The 14,433-nt window shown below is 39.6% G+C and overlaps 1 protein-coding gene across 1 annotated transcript in view; it reads right to left on the bottom strand.

Moving 5' to 3' along the window:
• Positions 1 to 7,996: 7,996 nt before the first annotated feature.
• Positions 7,997 to 14,433, bottom strand: part of ARHGAP15 (Rho GTPase activating protein 15) — a 619,122-nt gene continuing 612,685 nt past the window's right edge. Inside the window, exon 14 of the mRNA XM_040474974.1 lies at positions 7,997 to 9,409. Coding sequence (XP_040330908.1) covers positions 9,226 to 9,409 — 184 coding nt within the window. The 3' untranslated portion in view covers positions 7,997 to 9,225. The remainder of the gene's footprint in view (positions 9,410 to 14,433) is intronic.

Raw genomic sequence — 14,433 nt, 5'->3', positions numbered from 1 at the left:
TTATGCAAGATATCACCATATTCAGTATTTTTTTTTAATAATAAACATGTCTAGTCAAAGAAGGCATTAATGAAGCAATTCCCCAAATAAAACAGTCCATGATATCTGAGTTGCAGCAGAGAGAGAGTGTGGTCTTTGTAGTCTAATCAAGATCACAAGACTTGTTTTGAGCGCCTGTCATCTTTAATTTTACGGCACTTCATTTCAGAGTAGCACTGCCAGGGTCACATGCAATTAAAACACAGGCAAGATTTGTCTTGTGAAATCTTAACATAAAAAGTAATGTGTTACTCCATTTTAACTTTTCTACTGAACTCTGTGAACTCACTAATTACTTTTCCCCCCTCTTGTCACCTTTTTGATATGACATGTATTTTATAGAGGAGATAGAAGTTTGGAATTTTTTTTATATTATGCATACGATTGAGGATAACAAAATTAAACCAAGAGAAAAAAGGAATGTGTTTTTCAGAAATACTTTTTTTTCTTTTTAGAAATATCTGAGTAATCCAGCTTCAATTACAAGGAGCCTCATAGATCAAATTCTAGGAAATAACTGTTAATCTGCTTAACTAGGGCAGGTAGAAGTGTAATAACAGACCACAGATTTTATAGAGGCCAGGATGGGGAGCTGGAGTTTATTCTCTGGGGTGCGGGCAAAGGGGCTTTTATGTGATTGGCTGTGAAAAGCGTTAAAAGCCAGTGCCGACGTGGAGATGAGGAGTGTGAGGAGGGCTGTTCCATCTTAGTGATCAGTAAATTGCATAGACCCTTATTAACCTTATTGATAAGGAGCTTAGGGAAGTCCCATTCAGGCCGCAATATATTCTTTTTGTTCTCCTGTCTCTGCGTTTGCAATCCCAGCCTCTCTGTCTGGATAGCCTTTATAGGGCACCTCGAAATTCAGCGTGAGTGGCTGAGCCTTAAGTTAGAGCACAGGGAGGGCGAGTGGAGCCAGCCTGTGCACGGGGCAGGGGGCTCGGAGCCCGTGTCACTGGTGCTGGGGACACCTGGAGAATGTTTGAAAATTTTGTGCTTAAAGAATCTTTTATATTGCTTCTCTTTCAATGCAGCTGGGGTCTGTAGGGATCTGGGGATTATTTTTGATACCTGTCGAAAAGAGTTATGTCTACACCGATTTTCCATCCCTCACTACTAATTAACCTTATTGTATACAGGAAACAGTCTATTTAATACCTGCATTCTTTCTGTAATGCCAAGTAAAATGAAATCCAGTGTGAAATCTAGTTAGCGTTTGCCTTTTTGAAGTCATTTTTAAGTTTCCAGTTTTAGTGACTGTGACCTCAGAACTGATAGCTAGAAAAATGGTGAGCCCGAACCAATTTTGGCTTCAATTGTATCCTTCACCCCTTCCGACTTAAAAGCTGCTTTTTACCTGGACTTCTGAGGAGACCGAGGAAGGGGACATCCTGAGCGGGACCATGTTTCCCTAGAGCCTTCCATGCTGACCTCTTGTGGGAGTTCTGAGCCTTCCCTTCGTAGCCATAGGCTGGCCCCTACTCCATTGACCCTGTTTCTCTCCGCAGCAGCTGAACACCTCTGTCCCCTTCCTTTCAATCAGGGAGGCTCCAATTTGATACATAATGGCAAAATTGTGCAGCCGCAATGCAGATAGATGCTGAAGGAGAGGAAGGAATCTGAGCCCAGGGTTAAAATGCTGAAGGAAATCCCATTGGTGGAATGTTTGCAAGGGAAAAAAAGGTAGGGTCTAGCAATAAAGAGCAGAAATTAAACTGTGTAAAATGTCACCAAATGATGTGGAAAAATCCACACGTCCTCAAGTATGCTTCACAATATGGACTTAGAACACATTTTGCTAGTGATGTGAGAATGGTTAGCACAAGTCCTGCTCTTAAAATGTGAGTGTGTGTGTGTGTGTGTGTCAAGTAAACCTGTCAGCTTAAATGGTGCCAGAGGAAAGTGAGGATTTTTCAGGCCAATGCTTTGTATTTGCCAGATTTCTTGGCTTTTGAGATTTTCGTATACTGGTCAGAAAGCCTATGCTCTATAGCATTTATCTAACACATAAACCTTACATTCGACTGTGCAGGGAAGGTGAGTGGGAGATGCTGCTGGGTGTTACAGATGCTTGGACTTTCCAGATCTGAAGCCAGGTGGTCAGAATTTGCTGTTGGGCTTGCATGAGCTAGGTTAGTGAATTTCACTGCCTCCCTGCTGCTGAGCTGTAAGATAGTATTTCTTGGGGACTTAGACCTCAAGAGAGGTTGTTGAAGGGGTATCTGTTTGATGACCTTTTATAGGTGGGACTAGGGATCGGTACAAACCCCAGTGACCTGAGACTACATTTAATTTGCCTTGGCTAGTTGATAGGAAACTCGATGGTGGATCATATTTGTATTTAACGTGGCTTATGTTCTGGGTGTTTGTCTTGGTTCACTCATCCAAGTGTAGACTGAGCAGAAACTATAGGCTAGTGTCACCCCTCTCCCTCACTGCTTTCCTGATTGAATGAGGCATGTTCTATAGAATCCAGATGATTGCTTAAGAATTTCATGGATCCTACATGCTTCATGTATAAGAGACCAAAACTCAGCTGGATAAATCTATAAGGTGTGTATGTGTGTGTGTGTGTGTGTGTGTGTGTATGTGTGTGTGTATTCTTCTGCCAGATCTCTCACCAAGGCAGCTAGACATTTTCATTTTGACAACACCACTAAAGAAAAGTGTCATCTTTTTGTACAAGATGTTCACTGTATTCTCATCATTTGGATGATTCAAGATCACTCTCCGGCAGCAAGAGGCATAGTGTGTCTTAATGCCTGACTCTTTTTTAATTATAGTTAAGAAAAAGATTGTCGGAGACTTATTTTTTTCATATTGCACAGGACCTCTAAAGGGCCAGATTTAATTTCAGTACAATATTAGGCAGTATGAGGTGATCAAGGATAAAAGGACATTGACAAATATGACCCAAGGCAGGACAAGATGATGTAACATAGAGGCACCTACACCGGTACTTTTAGAGATGTGGGCAAAGAGGTGTCCATGCTGTCCCCTGTACCATGCAGTAAAATGGTCAGTACAATGTCCATAATGCATGTAGGAAGATGAAATGATATGTAAATATTAAAGGTATGATAGAAATAACATGAATGAGATTTCACCGTAACAACAAAGGTACTCTGCATTTCTTTGGGGAAATTCATAATATCCCTCTTGTTCTTCTACGAAAATTAGTATGAAAACAAAAGCCTCCTCGTGTGTTGTAACAAGAGAGTGACCATGTACCTGCATAAAGAGTATAAATATTTGGGGTGTTTATGTGCTTCTTTTCTTCAGTTCCTTTTCTTAACGGAGTCAGCATATGGTAGAACAGTGAAGGCGGGGGCCTCTGGAGCCATATTATTTAGATTCAGATACTAACCTGACACTTACTAACTGCATGAAGTTGGGTAACTCCATTATTTTTCCCCTCAGTTTCCTCAAGTATAAATCAGGGATAATAATAGTACCGCCCTCCATAGAGCTGTGAAGATTAAATAAAACAATATATATGTAAAATGCAGTTCCTTGCACATAGCAAGCATTCAATAAATGTTAGTTAATCAAAATTAGTTTCCGCAGAACTAATTTCTCTTTGTGGTCCCTGGGGTGGCCTGAGGAACAATATTGCTCCAAAAGAAAGGAGGGAGAAATCAGAGCCAGGTGAGATAGAAATGACCCTTTGATCATCAGGAGTTATACCGGAAGCAGAAGTTGGTAGCACATATACTTATGTGACTTGGGTACGACTTGGTCAAAATGTCTTTGGGTAGTTACTGTCAAATGACAAATCATTGTCAGAACACCAGAATCAGCCCCTACCCTATAATTCAGCTGGAAATGGTGCTGCATAATAACAAATGATTTGCACTTACCTGCCATAATTAAGAGATGGTAGGGAAACTCAGAAGTTCAGTCGGATGCTCCATAATATTGATGACCATATCTGCTGCCACTGTCTGAACTCAGACCTGCCTTAGTAGTACTACCGCAATAATTTTCGGTCTGGCAATGGTGTCTATAATTTCTCCCTGCTTCAAACTGTCCCCATCAAGGGCCAGGAGAATCTTTACAGGACTGGTAGTCACTTCCCTGCTAACCAATCTTCAGGTCTCAAAAAGCAACTATAGACTTAGTATACTGCCTCTTGGTATGGCATTCAAGGCTTTTTTTAGAGTCTGATCCCGATCTTCTCATTGTCTTTTGTAGTTCATAACACTGTCAATAAGCTGGAGATCTATCATGCACATCCATTAGCAACAACTTAGAGTTCCATGCTATATTACCTGTTTTTATCTCCATCTCATGATTCCATTAGTTTGTCCGAAGAGGCAAGATATGGCAAGTGTTCCATTTTATAGATTGGAAAAGTGAGACCCAGAGAGAGTAAATAATTTGGCCAGGACCTAAAAAGTGAGTTCTCCTAAGTGTTTATTCTGCTCATTTTCCTCTCTCTCGCTTTTCATTTTCTCTTACCCATTGCTTTGGCTCATTCACATATCTCCACCATTTGCTTCATGCACTACCATTTTTCTGGGGAGCAGGCTTTGCAACATCGGAAGGCTTAACACTGAGTTCGCAAAAATGGAGAACCTCAGGCTAAGTCTGCTCAGATGTGTTTTATGAGGTGCCCTTAAAAATCAGGTTTCACAGAAGTTCCTGAATTTCTGGCTTGTCATGAAAGATCTGAAGGTCTGGCAACATTGTGCCCACATTCCCACGTAAGCAATGTCGGCTTGAGAAGCCGACCCTTCTGGCCAGGGGTTGAGCTTGACTTTTCCCCAGCTGCTATCACTTCATAATGCCTTAAGCGTGCTCTTTACGCACTTATATTACCCGCCTGGCCCTAGTAACATCTGAGTTTGCAACTCTTGGCGTAAAGAAAAAGAAAAAAAAAATATCCATCTATTTTCTACAGATAAGATGAAACACTTTAATGGAAGAAATAATATGTGATTATTATGTCTGAAGAAAGTCTTTGTTTTTTGGTATTAAGATTTTAGTTTCCCAAGGAGAGTGTTGATATTGTTTTGGTTTTCTTTCTTATTTTTGACAACAGAGCAATGTGACCCAGAACTCTTAGTGACAGTCCTTTTGGATGAAAATCTTTGCAGGGCCTTTTAATTAGGAATTGACAGGGTGATTAACTTATAATTCACAAAAATAAATGTGGAAAAGAGAAGTACAGGTCAATTTCTAGCTGTGTTAAACTGTAAGGACAGCAGCATTGGCAAGTGATTGTTCCTTTTTAACAGCTTTTCTAATTTTTCTTAATTGGATCCTTTGTTTTCTAATTGGATAGGGAGAACTATCATATGGCTTTCAATTACTAGCTGTGGCATGGTGATCCTGTCCTGTGGCACACGCTATGTAAAGTCACATTCTCAACATACAGGATGAAATAAATACCGTCTCCACAAAGTTTTTTGTGTGAGTATGGAAGAGGGGCAATCATCCTTGTCCTGGGTGGGTAAATCCATGTGGCAATGGGATGTACCAACTGGCTTGCTTTTCCACGGAGACTGGTTTGGACTTGGGTTTCCACTCTATAGGCTAAGTTATAGATTATAATTTGTTAAAATATTTAATCATCATAATAGAGAAATGCTCCTAAAGATACAAGATTATCATTGCCTGATAGAAAATGCTACAAAGTGCACACACACATACATACACACAGGAGAAAATGCCAGTGTCCTCAAGGTAGTTTGTTTCTTCTGTCCACGGGTGAATTCAGACATCGTTTTATTTTTTAATATTTATATATCTATTTGAGAGAGCATGAGTGGGGTGGGTGTGCAGAGACAGAGAGGGTCCCAAGCAGGCTCTGTGCTGACCACAGAGAGCCTGATGCAGGGCTCGAACTCAGGAACTGTGAGATCATGATCTGAGCCAAAGTCAGATACTCAACCGACTGAGCCACCCAGGTCCCCCTAGAGATTCTTTTCTTTCTTTCTTTTTTTTTTTTTTTGAAAGAAAGTTTTCTATGGCTTTCTTATTTTACAGCTCCCACTGGATCTCTTCTGCCTACAGTATACGTATTTTACCATGTTCTGTATCTGACCCCAGCATCTTTCTCCAGCTCCATCTTGCAAATTTGCTAGGCATGCACTTCATCCTCTGTTCACTGAGCTTCTCTCATTTCCTTGGAGATAGTGAGTCTTTTAGAACCCTGTTCATGCCATTTCTGCTTCCTAGTATGTTTTCTACATTTTTCTTGGGTTAATCTTATTCACCGGTCAAGATTAGATTAAGTTACCTTCCCAGTGAAGGTTTACTTGAGTCTTCCCAGGTGCAATTTGTTATTTAGATCTCTGTCAACCACTGAACTTTGTTAATATCTCTGTTACTGGCTTCTGCTTGTCCATTCATTCAAAAATACTTATTTAGCATCTCTATGTATAGGTGATGACCCCTGGGGCTACATGGTTATTAAGATGGCTGAGGTCCCTGATCTTAGATTAACCTTTAGATGAGTTTTCTCTCTTACTGGACTCTGGAATTTACAGAGGGTAGGAATTTGCCTTATTTTATATTTGCATCGCAACCGCCTAGACTTGCACTTGGCTCAGAGTGCTTATGTCATTAAGAGTGTTCATTTTTTTTATGTTTTCTTGACAAAGAATATTGATCAGTTTTATAAAATCTAACTCTTTAGTGGGTCAACCTAGTATAGCTACCGTCTTGGCTTTTAAATTTGGAATAGTTGATGAAGCACCTGGGTGGCTCAGTCGGTTGAGCGTCAGACTTCAGCTCAGGTCATGATCTCACACTTTGTGAGTTTGAGCCCTGTATCGGGCTCTGTGCTGACAGCTCAGAGCCTGGAGTCTGCTTCGGATTCTGTGTCTCCCCCTCTCTCTGCCCCTTCCCCACTCACGCTCTCTCTCTCTCAAAAATAAATTAAGAAAAAAAATTTTAACTTGGAATAGTTGATACGATCATCATGACTGTCTTTGGGATGTTCTGGAATCTAATGACCTTTTGGTATAACCCTTTGCATGCCGTTAGTGTGTACAAATCAGATCCTCTCATGGGTGCTTTGGCTCAGTACTGTGGAATGGTCTTATTCCAGAGAGGAAATACAGTCTTTGATTAAATGCCCTTAGCAGGCAGGGACAGGACACAGCTGGGGTTTGAATCAGGCTAAATCCCATCCGATTGAAAATCAAGAAGCTGGTGCTTTCGAAGATTATAAATCTGGAAAGTAGCAGAGACCAGGGGCTATGAGTCCCTGCTCAAAGCAGGTAATGCCACTTCTCTTTGGCTGTTAGTGCTGCTTCTTTCTGGCTGATGCTCTCAGAGTAACTTTAAAGATGGACACAGGAAGAGATAGGATTTCAATGCTGGAACTACTCAACCCACTCTTCCCCATTCAAAAAGAGAAGTAATTAAAATCTTGGAGAAGATGTAATTCAGAATATGGAATGTCATGGAAATGAGGAAGAATTTCCATGGCATTGAAATAGAATGCCAGAAACTCTTGTTTCATGTTTCCATGTTTTTCTGAAAGGCTTAAGTACAACTTTACATATAAGAGCTTAAGGCTGGCAAGTTTATCATCTTACTGTTACCAGTGACTTTAGGTCATGGGATTCTGCCTCATGTGACTTGCCTTGGCTTTGTGGTATGTGTATACATCCCACTTGATGAAACCACTCTTCAGCCTTTATTGTGGTTGCTTCTCTGTTCTCGGCCATGAGCTTAGTGGCACCATGGCCAAGATGAAGACATTCAAAGAGGAGCAAGGTAACTTCTTTCTCAGGCAGCTCTGTGGATGCTGGAGCTGTGTGCACATCTGGCTTTCTCTTGACCAGACTCTCCCCCTGTGCCATATACCCCATCTATGCCGACAGCCTATGCTTCTGAGCTCATTACTCTAAGTGTGTTTGTTTTTGAATCCATACTTCACACATTTTATTTACATGCTTTATATTTCATTTTATGAACAAATCGATAACTAGGCTTACTCTTTATTGCACTGGATTAGTTTTATTTATTCCTTTTGAATTTGATTAAAAAGCTGTCAAACAAAAGTCTACATTTTTATTGGCAGAATACTTTCACAAAACTGGATATGAGATGTGTTCAGCTAGAACATACTTTTCAAAATAAAACAATGTTTGATATATTCTAGACAGTTATTCTTTTGTTTATCCATGACAACTGAAACTAACCATCAAATGGATAAAGCAATCCAAGTCTAGTCAAGTAATCCTTCAGGCATATGAAAAAAAAAGCCTTTTAAAAAGTTGTTTCTAGATGGATTTAATGTAATTCACCAATAAAGCATCCTCAGAAGCGTAATAAAAATTCTACATAAAATGACATAGCCAGGGCAAAGGAAGATATACAGTTTGATGAAGATTCAAAATGGATGATAACATTAAAAATGAGTGGTCATGAAATTCCTGTATAATATAAAGATCAAAATTCCAGGGCCTTAGTTTTGCTTTTCATTTATAAGACAATATGTTTATGGGACTGCAAATAGTGTGTGTGTGTGTGTGTGTGTGTGTGTGTGTATAATCTCCAATGGCAAATGTTTTGAAATGTCATTTTTCTTCAAAAACATTGCCATTCACCTTGTTGTATTTGTACATTTCACCATCTAACATTGAGGATAACTGGGCTGTATTTTATATTTGCACATGCAGAAATGTTTCTGAAAGATGAAATATATCTGTTTTAGTGGAGAACCTGATCTCCTTTGTTCATTTAAAAATGATTAATTTCTGACTTCTTTTCTCTGTTGGTATTACTCCTGTACAAGTAGGAGTATGGGAACATGCTTGAGGCAGCCAGGGTAGTGAGAAGTCTCACCTGTGTGCACATATACCCATATTGACAACACTCACTCAACCCACTTACACACCCAATGCCTGGGAGCAGCTTTAAAACTGCTGTTTGGATATGTGTTGTGCTCTGCACATTATTTAACAGTGTGGAGCATGTATAATGAAGGCCTCGAAGTGCTAGAAGGAACAGGAATGAAGGGGTTAATGTAGAACACATATAGGCAAATATTGTCAACTATTTTATTCAAATGTTTGGAACTTAAACACAAAATTATCACTAAGTTTTCACAAAATGAGGCATCTGTCGCTTGAAAGGCAAAAAATATTTCAGAAATATGTTTACAGAAATGTAAAAATATTAGGCATCGAGACAGATGTGAACATATTCAGTAACTTGTCTTCTCTGTCAGTCTTCCTCTGAGCCGAAGATCTTATTGTACTCACTCAGCATGAGCTCAGCTATCTGGTTTTGGTATACCATATGTACCGCCATGTTCCCCATTTCACCTTCAGCTCTCAGAAGGGTGGGTCCAAATACAATCCCCAGGCTTTGTGTGGACATGAGGTTCTTGGAGGCTTTGGCCACTATCCTGGAGGGGGAAGGGAAAGAGAGAAGATGCCCTGAGTTTGAAGTGAAATTGTGGCTACTTTTGATTTCTAAAATTCTGTGTTCTTGAATTCTTTTTCTTTTTAAAATTTCAATTTAAAGAAAGAAAGGGCAGTGACTGGCTTTGATGGGGAATGAAACACAGACAAAACATTTTTCTAGTTCTACAAAAATGGCAACTACCGTAACATTCTTTAGTCTTTTACTCTTTATGCTTTATTATGAAGATAGGACCTATGACTTTGGGGAGAAGGATTCATTGCCTGGTACAACTTTTTTTTTAAATTTTTTTTTAACGTTTATTTATTTTTGAGAGACAGAGACAGCATGAGAAGGGGAGGGGCAGAGAGAGAGAGAGAGAGGGAGACCCAGAATATGAAGCAGGCTCTAGGCTCTGAGCTGTGAGCACAGAGCCCGACGCGGGTCGCGAAATCACAAGCCATGAGATCATGACCTGAGCTGAAGTCGGACATTCAACCGACTGAGCCACCGAGGCGCCCCATAACTTTTTATCCCCATAGTACCTGGACATTGTGAGTGTTCAATAAATGTGGAATGAATGGATAAACAGCAAAAATTATGGTGGGAAGTTAACAAGATTCAGCCTTCAAAATGTTTATAGTCAGGGATAGCTGGGTAGCTCAGATGATTAAGCATCTGACTTCAGCTCAAGTCATGATCTGGTGGTTTGTGAATTCGAGCCCCATGTCGGCTCTGTGCTGACAGCTCAGAGCCTGGAGCCTACTTCAGATTCTGTGTCTCCCTCTCTCTCTGCCCCTCCCCTGTTCACATTCTGTCTCTCTGTCTGCCTGTCTCTGTCTGTCTGTCTGTCTGTCTCTCAAAACTAAATAAATATTAAAAATTTTTTTTTGAAAAGTTTATAGTCAATGGAGGAAACAGGTGAGATGCGCCTATGTAAGAATCCAAGCACAATAAATCAGAACAATATACGCATAGTTGATGATGGAAAGTAGACATAAACCAAAAAATAATAATAAGTTTTTAGTGATTGGAGTAAGAACAGCGTTCCTGACAAATGCTAACTGGAATATGTTTTGTAGAGAAGGTAGGTTCTGAGACATTTAGGTGTATGGCACAATTCTAAGTGTCTATCTTTTTGGCCATCCAATTTAGCTCACACTTCAATAAAATACAGAGTCCTGTAGCATTTGCACAAGAAAAGAGTCCCACTGGAATCAAAGAAATGTTTGCTTGTGTGAGGACTGTATGGGGAGCTGGAATACCTATGAAACATTAGGATGTGGTTTTTATTAATGGTTATGCCTTGCCTGCTTCAACACAGGACTCTTCAAAGGAAAATAAAGCCCCATCCGATATATTGAGACTTTTAAACAATGATGCTTATTCTTACCATTGGAGCCTACTTCATTTTATATTAAAGTTAGAAAGGGTGAGGTTTTAGTGATGTTAAGGAAATAGGGATAGCATATGGAAGGATAGGGTGCTGAGAAATACTAAACTCTGCACTCTACCAGACCTCCCGACCCAAGGGAAATATGAGTGTTGAGAAGAAAGTGAGGCAAAGGGTCTTTATCGCACGGCAGTCGGGTCTCCATCTCAGGGCCCACTGTAGAACACTGGAATGCTGGACTGGAGAGGATCCTTTGTTTGGTCGTATATAAGAGGAGGCAGGCAGATTTGCTTTATTTGTCTCTTCATAAACTCAGATTGCTGAAGTACCAGTTCTGTGACCAAGAAACCATGCTTTCTCTCTCCTGAATGAAACTGAGAAGGACCCACACCATTACTTTATGAGTCCCCACAGCACAAGTGCATGGCCAAGAAAATGCCCTTGACTTGCTCAACGTGAAAAAATGAAGTGTTGTTCTAAATAATTATATTTTCATCTCATTTAATACTCATAATAATTCCATGAGGCACCTCTATTATTAAGCCCATTTTACACATGTAAAGACTGAGGCTGAGAGAGGTGAAGTGCCTGATGGCATACAAAGCTGAGGTTCAAACCCAGGCAGTTTGGTTCCAATGCCTTTGGAAGGATCATCATGGTATGTGTTATGACTCCTATTCTTAAATACTGGGCCAGTTTTTCATTCTGCCATCTTCCATAACATTATAAGATCCTTCCATAAAGGGCCTGGATTTGTATTCCCCACTGCGGAATTGTGATTGACAGCCTGATTCTAGTAGATTTATTGTGGGCAAAATAACTCTCAAATTTCGACTGAATATTAAAGATATCCTGCCTCCCATTTTCACTTTTTTTTCCTGCTTTCAATGGAGAGCATTTATACCTGTGAGCAGCGTTGACTTGGCTACATTCTGGAAAGTGTTCTCATATTTTAGAGTGTCACTGAGTTATCAGAGACTTCAAGTTTAAAGTTTCCTTTGGAATATAAGAAACTCTACCACTTTCTAACTGCATTTACCAAAGTCTGTGAAATGATTTAAACATTCTTCTAACCTGGAGTGGGGACAAATGGAGTGAATGAGCCTTTGCTTCATTTTAATATACCTATTATTAAACTTCAGTTTAAGATCTCTCTTGAGCCTTTCCCAGAGCCTCTTATTATAAAAGTCATTAATAATATTTACCATAAGGGAAAAACAGACTTTTCTCTTTTGATTTTAAAGTAACACCTTTTTTGTGATACTCCTTCATTGATTCTCTCACAATTAAAAAAGAAACTCATTAAAAGCAAATATAGAAACATATCTAATCCAGTGAGTACCTATTAGGCAAAAGTTGCCTTAACAACTTTATCCATAGCAGGCACAGATCCAAGTTGATAAGATTTTTCTAGCAGAGAACAGGGCTCAGAGGTAACAGGGCACAGAGAAGGTAGAAAAGAAGCAAGAAAGTATTGAAAGTGTGAAGGCAAACCACTGATATAAGGCATCTTGACCAACAGGGTAGAAGAAAATTAGGACTGGAGTCCAGGGAGACCGGAAGGGGAAAGGGATGATGTGAAGATTGATTAAGGATTGAAGGTATATCTTCCTATTCAATAATAGCTATAATTTTAATAGGTAGAGGCAAAGTGAAATTTGGGATAGTTGGGAGACAGAACTGCATCAGACTTCCAAAAGGTGAGGCTAGAAATCAAGGGGGTTCAAGAGCCCACTATTGGAGAGGGCAGTCAGGGCTCTCAGGAGGGTGCAAGAGTACCCTGGAAGAGGCCTGTAGTATCTGGAGGAACTTGGGTGTGTGTGGGGTGTGTGTGACTCAGCTTTCCAGGGCATACCAGAAAGTTATAGCATGTATGACATGGGCCATGAGGGGAGAGAAAGAAGGATGAAATGGGGCTAGACTAGTTATCAATTTTTCCAGAGTTCTTCCTATTTTTCCTGCTCAGCCAAAGGCCTGGTCTTTGAATCTAGAGTAGGGCCAAATCTAGAGGAGGAAACCAAGAATGAGTTTAAATAGGGTGGAGAGTAGGAGGCTAGCACTGCATGTCAGAACCCACCTCAAGGAAAGATTTCTCTATCTTAGCCAGTGGGTTATGCAAGAGGACTCCTGTAAGGGATTTCTGCCAATGCATCGGTTTCATAAATTTCTTGGGGACAAATGTTCATTTTGTGCTTTTATGCATGTGTAAATGTGGAGCATTCATTCCATCTCAAACTTGTATCCTTTCTGTCCATTTCTCTGCACACTTTCTACTTGATATTAATAGAACCAGCTTTAACGTATGAGTGTTTTAGCTTTAAAATAATCTTGTTATCAGTAGATTTTACTAAACGACGCATAGTTTTGTTTTCTTGTTACAGCTGCGTTATTGCAGGTTAAATTTCCTTAACAGCTTGGAGTTCTCTCCTAATTTTGGAAAATTAAGTTACTTGGAGTAACTTTTAGAAAAATCGAATGTAGTTAAGGAAGAAAGTTAATAAGATAATGTGGATGTGTATTAAATAGAATACATGCCATTTTTCTTATGCAGTGTTACTGAATGTGTGCTTGTGTGTGTGTGTGTGTGTGTGTGCGCATTTCTGTGTATTTCATTGGCAATTGTTTTTCTGAATGTCAACCAACCAGTAGCTGGTGTGTTGAGAAATCAAACAAGTTTTCAGTGAGAAAAGATACTGATAATGAAGACCAGTTTGGGGTAGAAGTCACCATCTACCAAATTATATGATTCATGTAGCTAGGCAAATACATTCTCACATCAATGTTTAAATTGGATTAGATTCCTTTCTAATAGCGAGTAGACATTTCTAGCAAAGAAGTCCCCCAAACTGGGGATGTGTTGGAAAATGTATTAAGGTCATTATAAACTTCCTTATTCAAATGTGAACTTACCTATTCTCTACCTCAATAAACTGTTAAATAGTTAAGTGGTTGATTTAGGACCACATAGGGAATCGACCAGACTTTCAAAGTATAGCTTGAAAATTTTTAAATCTCAGGGTTTTTTTGTTTGTTTGTTTTGTTCTGTTTTTTTACCTCAAATCAATGAATTTCAAATTTCCACTCCCACTGTGGGGACCAGCTGCATACTGCAAGTGCCATTAAATCTAAAGACTTCAAGTAGTAAACACACGCACAGGAGAAACATAGGCTACTGAAAGAAAGAAAAGCCATCCACAGAAAAAAAACTCTAGTCTAGTACCAAAGGCAGAAAACTCTCAAAAACAGTTAAGTTATACTTCCAGTAGCTTAAAATGCAGTTGAGTCATAGATTTGGAAGGGAAGATCTGACTCAGAAACCATGTAGGTTTTTACTATGAGTCTGATGATACCTTTCACAACGTGAGTTCTGAAAAACCCCCTTTCTGTGATATGATTTGCAAAAATAGCATGCCAAAGTAAGATAAGTTTTGGAGAAAATTGTATGCCACTTTTTATTCTTGCAAATTCATGATACACAATAGCATAATAAAGGCTCTGAAAAGTCCTGCAGAAAAAAATACCGCTGCTCCTCTTTGACTCGTGTCTTCCTTAACTGACTTAGATGTCATAGATTGGCTTTCCTGAGGAGCATGGATTAGGAAATGCTGCTCTAGCTGGTTTTGCTAAAGGCCTAC

Source organism: Herpailurus yagouaroundi, unplaced genomic scaffold (genome assembly GCF_014898765.1).
Source record: "Herpailurus yagouaroundi ecotype Mexico unplaced genomic scaffold, PumYag 140, whole genome shotgun sequence".
NCBI classification, from domain to species: Eukaryota; Metazoa; Chordata; class Mammalia; order Carnivora; family Felidae; genus Herpailurus; species Herpailurus yagouaroundi.
The sequence above is the reverse complement of the archived record's forward strand: the minus strand, read 5'-3'. Positions and strand labels throughout refer to the sequence as shown.